Source organism: Herpailurus yagouaroundi, unplaced genomic scaffold (assembly GCF_014898765.1).
Source record: "Herpailurus yagouaroundi ecotype Mexico unplaced genomic scaffold, PumYag 211, whole genome shotgun sequence".
NCBI lineage: Eukaryota > Metazoa > Chordata > Mammalia > Carnivora > Felidae > Herpailurus > Herpailurus yagouaroundi.
Window position 1 is genome coordinate 7,416,282 of NW_024412442.1, and position 9,122 is coordinate 7,425,403.

Genomic DNA, 9,122 nt, shown 5'->3' on the forward strand with positions numbered 1-9,122 from the left:
TGCTTGTGAACAAATAAAGCGGAGATCATTTGGTGTGTGTTTTTAGGTGGATAGTTAAGAGAAGTCCTCTACAAGCAGGTGACATTTAATCAGGGCCTTAAACGAAACGAGTGAGCTATATAAATATCTAGGGAAAGAGAGAAGGACAGAGACCGTTACAAAAGTCCTGAGACAGGAATAATTTGGGTAGTTTTGAGGAGCAGTGGAGGAGTCATTTTGACTAAAGCACATGAGTCTGCGTGTGAAGACGTTGGTGTGTTTTCAGCACAGGATGGATGTAATCTGAATTTTGTCTTTAAAAGTTCATTCTGTCCACTCCTTCAAAATGTAGACTGGAGAGGAGAGTAGGGAGAGGAGGCAAGAACGGAGCTGTGAGGTGAGTTGAGAAGCTGTTGCTGTGGTTTAATCCAGTGGAGACGGTGCTTGCTTGGACTAGTGTGGTGGCTGTGGGGCACAATGAAAAGCTGTCAGGGTGGGGACGGATGGTATTTTGGAGGTGGAACTGAAAGGAGTTACTGATGGAACGGATTTTGGGTGGAAGAGAAGAATCGACGAAGACTACTGGACCATGGGGGAGGGGCTGCCGATTTAAGAGCATGAGCGAGGGGCTTCCTGCCAGATCTCGCCGAAGCCTCACATCCACCACCTACTAGATATGTGGCCTTCAGCAAGTTGCCTGAACTTTCTGGGCCTTAGCTTCCTCGCCTTTAAAACAGAAATACCTGCCTTTGTTGACTTGTTTGACAGTTAACTCGGCTGTGCCTGTAAAAAGGCCCTTGGTCCACTGTTCTGATCACTGTGTCATGTTCTCTCCTCATGGGAGGTTTTTAGGTTTCAGGAGGTTTTAGGGCTGATCCTAAACATCATTGTTGATCAGTATTTTTATGATCTGGCATTTGTATTTGTTCAGTATCGTTTGTATCAGAAAACATATTGAGGTTCAGACAGGTAGTAAGTGAGATGTTCTTCCGGAACTCAGCTCTTTGTACGTTGGATTTCGAGATTGAAAACACATTTTGTAAACTTGATGAACTTCAGGCTCAGTGCGTTTCTTTGGTAGAATTATTTAGTCTGTGCTTGCAGCTTATGCTTATTAAAGACTAGTATTTTAACATTCCAGTATAACTTTTTAGTGTATTGTAAGAAAGAACATAGAGGGAATCTGAAGAAGAGGGTCATTTAAAAGGCAGCCGCCTTTTAAAGATCATATTTGTCGTAGCGCTTTTAAAAACAAATCTGTTAAATTACTTAGTAAAGATCTCTATTTTTTAAGATTAGTCAGATTTATGGATTTTTCCATTTAAACCTTCTCTTTTTTCTCCAGGTGAAGCTGTACTTCACAAAAACAGTAGAGGAGCCATCAAATCCAGAGGCTAGCAGTTCAACTTCTGTAACACCAGATGTTAGTGACAATGAACCTGATCATTATAGATATTCTGACACCACTGACTCTGATCCAGAGAATGAACCTTTTGATGAAGATCAGCATACACAAATTACAAAAGTCTGAATTTTTTTTTTTTTATCAAGAGGGATAAAACACCATGAAAACAAACTTGAATAAACTGAAATTGGACCTTTTTTTTTTAATGGCAATAGGACATTGTGTCAGATTACCAGTTAATAGGAACAATTCTCTTTTCCTGACCAATCTTGTTTTACCCTATACATCCACAGGGTTTTGACACTTGTTGTCCAGTTGAAAAAAGGTTGTGTAGCTGTGTCATGTATATACCTTTTTGTGTCAAAAGGACATTTAAAATTCAATTAGGATAAATAAAGATGGCACTTTCCCATTTTATTCCAGTTTTATAAAAAGTGGAGACAGACTGATGTGTATACGTAGGAATTTCTCATTTTGTGTTCTGTCACCAACTGAAGTGGCTAAAGAGTTTTGTGACATACAGGTTCACATCCTACCCCTCTGCACTTGTGGCAACAGAGAAGTTTGCAGTTGGCTAAGAGGAGTTTCTCGAGGGTTCCGCTACATTCTCATGCATGTGTTCGGGTCGGGGATGGAGGGAGTGCTCAGAAAGGGATGGGTTTCACGCTGGACTCTGGACCGTATGCCGTCTCCAGCTATTTCCACGCACCTTTCTTTAGCATGCTACAGTTATTAATCTGGACGTTTGAGGAATTGGCCGCTGTCACTGCTTGTTGTTTTGTGCATTTTTTTTTTTTTTAAGCATATTGGTGCTAGAAAAGGCAGCTAGAGGGAGTGAATCTGTATTGGGGTACAGGAATGAACCTTCCACAACTTGTTAAGAATCCACAAATGAAGGGATATAAAAATAACGTGGTCATAGATAAGAAACACAGCAACAATGACTTAACCATATAAATGTGGAGGCTATCAACACAGAATGGGCTTGAAACATTTTAAAAATTGACAATGACTTATTAAATATGTTTTCTCACTTGTAGTGACCGCTCCATCTCCTGTGTAATCAAGGCCAGTGCGAAAAGTCAGATGCTATTAGTACCTACATCAGTCGACTGCATACACTTACGTTATTAGTTTTCAATCATATACCTGCTGTGGATGCTTCATGTGCTGCCTGCAAGCTGCTTTTTTTCTCATTGAATATAAAATATTTTGTAATGCTGCACAGGAAATTTCAATTTGAGATTCTACAGTAAGCGTTTTTTTTCTTTAAAGATTTATGATGCACTTATTCAATCCGATAGCTGTCAGCCGTCCCACCCTTTTGACCTTACACATTCTATTACAATGAGTTTTGCAGTTTTGCACATTTTTTAAATGTCATTAACTGTTAGGGAATTTTACTTGAATACTGAATACATATAATGTTTATATTTAAAAGGACATTATTTGTGTTAAAAAGGAAATTAGAGTTGCAGTAAATTTTCAACACTGCACAAATAATAAGGCATTTACTTCTTCAGTAGAAATTGTCCCACATAATGCTTTTATCGATTTTTATTGAAAGAATAGATTTTTTTTTTTTTTTAATGTGCAGTGTTGAATCATTTCTTCATAGTGCTAGAGTTAGGACTAGGGCTTCAATTTCACTTCTTAAATATCATATATTTGATATGCCCAGACTGCATATGATTTTAAGCAGAATACAACTACGATTGTAAAGCTAATGTGAAGATGTTGTTAAAAAGAAGTCCCCCCGCCCCCGAAATTTGGTGTCTTTCAAATTCTACCCTGACCTTGAAACATTGAAATATCCAGCCAATTGATTTCTTAATGGTGTAAAATCTCATTTTCAATAACTTCTTGGTGCTGAAATTGTTCACTAGCTGTGGTCTGACCCTAGTTAATTTACAAATACGGATTGCATTAGGACCTATTAGAGCAGCATTTTTAGAGTTTGATGGTGAACAGATTAGGCAGAACTTCATCAAAAATATTCTTGGTATATATAATGTTGACATGTTTTCCATACCTCATCAGTTTCATTCAACAAATAAAAAATTTTTAAATTTTTAACAAAGCTCTTAGGATTTACACATTTGTATTGAAACATTGATATACAGAGAACTGATTGCTCACCAGTTAAATTGGGTAAAGTTAGAGACAACTGTTGCTAAGATCTCAGCATTGAAATTTATATGCCACCTTTTCTTTCGTAAAAGCTGAAAATTGTTGACTAAAATGAAAATCAACTATTCATGTTTTGATGATAGTTATTAATACTGTTATTTGTTACACTTTTGGGCACAGTATATATTAAAACATAACTTGTGTTGTTCCGATATGTAACATGGAGGGCCAGGTCATAAATAATGACGTTATAATGGGCTTTTGCACTGTTATTATCTTTCCTTTGGAATGTGAAGGTCTGAATGAGGGTTTTGATTTTGAATGTTTCAATGTTTTTGAGAAGCCTTGCTTACATTTTTATGGTGTAGTCATTGGAAATGGAAAAATGGCATTATATATATATATATTATATATATAAATATATATTATACATACTACTCCCCTTTATTTCAGTTACCATCCCCATAGAATTTGACAAGAATTGCTATGACTGAAAGGTTTTTGAGTCCTAATTAAAACTTTATTTATGACAGTATTCATAATTAGCCTGAAATGCATTCTGTAGGTAATCTCTTTGAGTTTCTGGAATGTTTTCTTACTTAGACTCTTTGGATGTGCAGCCGCTTACATGTCTGAAGTTACTTGAAGGCATCACTTTTAAGAAAGCTTACAATTGGGCCCTGTACCATCACAAGTCCTCTGTGGCTCCTCTTGAACATTTTTTTTGCCATAATTATTAAGGCGTAGTTGAAGAAATAGCATCACCATTCTTTGCTGTGGCACAGGTTATAAACTTAAGTGGAGTTTACCGGCAGCATCAGATGTTTCAGCTTTAAAAAGTAAAAGTAGGGTACAAGTTACATGTTTAGTTCTAGAAAATTTGTGCAATATGTTCATAACGATGGCTGTGGTTGCCACAAAGTGCCTCGTTTACCTTTAAATACTGTCAATGTGTCGTGCATGCGGACGGAGGGGTGGAACTGTGCACCGGAGGGCTCGAACTGCAGTGTCTGGCCCAGCTGCCTTCTACCCTGCCAGTTCAGAAGTTCAATCTGTTTTCATATCGATTATATATACTAAAAAATTTCAGTCTGTTAAACAGCCTCACTCTGATTCAGCCTCTTCAGATACTCTTGTGCTGTGCAGCAGTGGCTCTGTGTGTAAATGCTATGCACTGAGGATACACAAAAAAATACGATGTGTACAGGATAATGCCTCATACCAATCAGATGTCCATTTGTTATTGTGTTTGTTAACAACCCTTTATCTCTTAGTGTTATAAACTCCACTTAAAACTGATTAAAGTCTCATTCTTGTCATTGTGTGGGTGTTTTATTAAATGAGAGTGTAACTTAAATCGCTTAAATCTATTGAAATTTTAAATGATGGGCAGCCAAATGTGATTAAGTTTTCTGTAAGTTTTCTTTTTCCTTGCTGTCCTGCAAAGCCTGCAGTTATAAAAAACATGGGCCTTTGTCAGCTTGGGAGTAGAGTATCCGTCTACTCATGTTTAAGAGAGGCACTTTTTTTAGGGCCTTAGCACTTCATAAATTCTTTCAAGCACATTAAGTAGCATTCTAATCCTGAAAAAGTTCAGGATTCTTGAAAAGTTCTGCCTTTTTTCCCCCCTTTTTCTTTTTCTTTTCTTTTCTTTTCTCTCTCTTCTCTTCCCTTCTTCTTCTTTTTTTTTTTTTCTACTAAGCCAGATGTCTGAAGATAGTTTCCCCAAATGGATTTCAGATTTCAACTTTGTGACTTTTCCATTCTTTGTGATTCTGTAGAGACTGCCGGCAACATATGGGAAGCTTCATCTACTCATTGTGACTTGTGCCATTTACAAGTTGATATTCCAGAGTAGTCTGGAAGACTTTGTGTACTTGAATTAATCTGGTTATTTCTAATGTTCTTCAGAGTTTAAAGACGAAGGCGTATCCTTTCAACAAAGCATAGCAAGACAGTAAGTGAAAGTGTAGCTTGCACCAATGTTTTGAAAATAAAGCAGACCACTTAGGTAACAGCGGAATTTAATGTGATTCAAGTTTACATTTTCTCACGTGACTTTTTTAAAAAATGAACGTGAATAATGTATCATCTAAGCTATGAAAAGTGTGGGTATGCAACAGGTTTATTTTTTTTACTTTTAGGTCTATTAAGCATGGACGAAAACTATACTGGGGTTTTAAATGACTGTGTTTTATAAGAAGATCTTGGTGATGTCTGAAAAATAGGAATTTAATGGCAATTTTGTTTTTATTGCATGTTTTCACTACAGTGTAGTTTGAGCTAGTTTGGTTAAGTGAATGCCATCACCATTTCCATTGAGAATTAAAAAATCACCAGTGTTTAACATGCAGGCTTCTAAAGGCAGACAAAAAAATCAAACCCTTAAATCTAATGAATTTGCTGCTAATGTCCCAACTCTTTTTGTTCTTTTATTCCTGCCAGATAAACTAGCCAGACATCTAAGACTTAGTCTTAAACGACGTAAGTAGAAGTTTTGATTCGGAGTGCCGTTAACTAGCACAGAGAGAAAGGTTTGTGAATGGAACAGTATAATCAGTCTAAACTGGTACAAGGACAGTATTTTAAACTTTTAAAGATGAAATGTTAGGGACTGGTTTTTCTATAGAAGTAGATTGCTGTAGGAAGCCTAATGATTAAGTTGCTTCTCCACTTTGTTGTTGTTGTTGTTGTTGTTGTTAATTTTGGAGCAAGTCTGTTCCTTTATAACCATGATCTTGCTATTTTTCCGTCCTTCAAGAGGGCTTCCTCCTTACAAATGTATTAGAATGTAGGTAGCTAGACTTGGTAAAGTCACGTTGGTTGGCCCAGGCTTTAAAAGCTTGTAATGTGAAGAAGACAGGAAAGGGCAGATAATTTCATTGGTGGTAATAAATACCCTTTGGTTCTTAAGTTAGCTATTTTGAGAATACTTTTCCATAGCAACAACAATAAAATAATCACTCCTAGTTCCCCCATGTGGAGACATGGCCATTATTGATTCTTCAGTGACTATACATTTTTTTCTGTATATTCATATATATATTTTCTTCAATAATAAAATTTGTACTGTGCATACTCTCAAAGCCCATAAGGTTAGTATTTCTGACGTAGACTTACAGTATTCAGTTACATCAGAAAATGAGCAGTGAATTGATTCTTTCTAATGCTACAGATGCAGATTATATGCAGTTACTGAGAGCCCTTTCCAAGTCGGTTGCTTAATTATGAATGTTTAGATACTGTTGGCATCAGGATGATACATGTCTAAGTAAATAAAATAGTTACATTTATTTAGCCTAGACAAGCTTAACATTGCAGATATATCTCCTCAAAAGCCATTTTAAATATTTGCATTTTGGAATTATGTGTTAAATAGTTAAGCGGAATATGTGAGACACTATATGAGTAGTTCACTTCACTGTTACCTTTCAATTTCCCTCCTAGGTTGGAAAAGAGGATGAGCTTTTCAGTTTTTATAGTTCCCAAACAGTTCAATGTAGAGTGAGTTAGTTTAACACCTGCAAAAAAAAAAAAAAAAAAAAAAAAAAAAGCTACCGCTTGTCTGTCAATTGTCTTTAAGTCTCTGTGCTAGTGTGGTTTCCAGCATCTCAGAAATAGTATTTCATGAATGGTTCACCTTTAGTTCTGGAACTTAAACCGTGTTTAGTGTCCTGGGGGCTTAGAACATGCGGCTCTTTTTTTGATAGTCATTTGAGAATTTTGGTGAGAAAGATTTAGCTGCAGGGCAGTACGTCACGTATAAACCAACATACTGATATTTCAAGAACATTTTTACATATGAGTGAGGTCAGCTGCCAGCTTTGAGCATTACCAGATTTTAAAATACAGCCACATATTTTTAAATGAAGTGTTAAGGATTTATGTATATATATTTTTTAATTAAAGATAATGTCTGTCTTGTTGCATGTGGATTCTCCTCTGTTCTTGAAATGGTTAGAGGTTTTGTTTGGAATGGAGCAAGGCTTGTAGTCACGGCTCTACTGATTCAGGTTGTCAACTGTTTAGTGAAATTCTGGAAATGTTTAGGTGTGGCTTTCTGAAGACTGTCATTTATTGGCGTTAATTTATGTGCACCTTTAGTATTTTCTGCCCACCCCATCCAGTCGTCCAAATGATACCCAGTGGTTACAAATGCCCTTTCAGTTTTTACTTTCTCCTGTCATTAAATCGCCCAAATGGGAAGTTTATAAATGCGAGTGTGGATGGGTGGGTGGGTGAATTAAATTTTTGAATGCTAGACTCCCAAGTTCAGAGACTAAATCCTTTGAGGCAAACCGTTCTCACTGGAATCTCATAGTTCATTGTAATGAAAATAATGTTTACCTTGGATGACCTTTGACATACAGGAATGAATCTTGGATATTAATGAACTTGTTAGCATCTGATGTGTGCATTGAGTTATTTTCAAACTTGTGCATTTAACCAAAGTTGGTGTATTGGAAATGTTTATATCAAGTTCCATTTGGCTACTGATGGACATAAAAACAAATGCTTTCCTATGGAGAGTATTTTTTTCTTTAAAAAATTAAAAAAGTTAATTATTTTGAATATTTGGTTTTAAATTTTTTACTCAAGTATTTATCAAGCCCCTTCCTTTTATAAGATGTTTGGAAAATATTAGTGATCAAAACAGACATACCCTCTTTTGCCCTCAGGAGTTTCCACGCCAGGAGAGGAAATAATGTTTTATTAAAATAAAATGTGATCCGTGCTGTGACATAGGAGTTACATGTGATACAGTAATGACCACCAAGCCTCTCATATGCTCCCCTCGACTTCGACCCCCTTGAGCTTGGCTGGGGCCATGGTAACTAGTCAGTTCCAATGAACAGACGGTGAAAGTGAGGTGACACTTCTGAGGAAAGGCATTACAAATTAAGTTCCTCGCACACTCCTTGGGTTCCTTTCTTCCCCTCTGGCAGTGACCAGGGACTGGACACATTTCAGATGGTGCAGCTCTGTCAGCCTAGGTCTTGAGTGACTTTACGGAGCAGAACTTCTTCAAATCAAACATGTTAGACATTAGCATGAGCAAGAAACCGATATTAAGTTAGACCGAGATCTGGGACGACTTGTTGCCATAGCGTAATTAATTATATTCTAACATGCTTTGGAAGGGTCAGAGAAGGAAGAGGGGAAGGGGGATTTAAAATTAAGCCAAACAAAGGGCAATGTCTTAAAACCAACAACATGGTGCAATAAAGAAATTAAATTGCAGGTCAGTCGTTATGGATCACCTGCCAGGCACTGTTTTAGATACCTGAGACCAATGGGCAAACGGCAGATCCCCGTTCCCATGAGGTTTACATCCCAGCGAGGGATGCTAGGTGATAAACAGCGAGCACTTGGCCAGTTATAAGGCAATGCGGGTGGCTGGCTGGGGGATTGTGGAGCGGGGGGTGGGTTCAGGTTTGCAGAAGTGATGAGATTGCAGTGGTGATAGGACAGTCTGGAAAAGCCCTCACTGGGAAGGTGAGGACTGAACAGAGCCCTGAAACCGTGGCGTTAGAATTTTTTCCCATCCTATCAAACAGCAAGATGCACCCCATTATCCTTTATAAAATTTTATTCTCACCTACAACTC

The 9,122-nt window shown here is 37.3% G+C and overlaps 1 protein-coding gene across 3 annotated transcripts in view; it reads left to right on the forward strand.

Annotated features, from left to right (window-relative positions):
- The window catches only part of PTEN (phosphatase and tensin homolog), a 92,293-nt gene extending 87,460 nt beyond the window's left edge, over window positions 1-4,833 (forward strand). For all 3 annotated transcript variants that reach the window (XM_040454242.1, XM_040454243.1, XM_040454244.1), the window contains one exon: window positions 1,325-4,833. In XM_040454242.1, coding sequence (XP_040310176.1) covers window positions 1,325-1,510 — 186 coding nt within the window. In that variant the 3' untranslated portion in view covers window positions 1,511-4,833. The remainder of the gene's footprint in view (window positions 1-1,324) is intronic.
- Window positions 4,834-9,122: the final 4,289 nt, after the last annotated feature.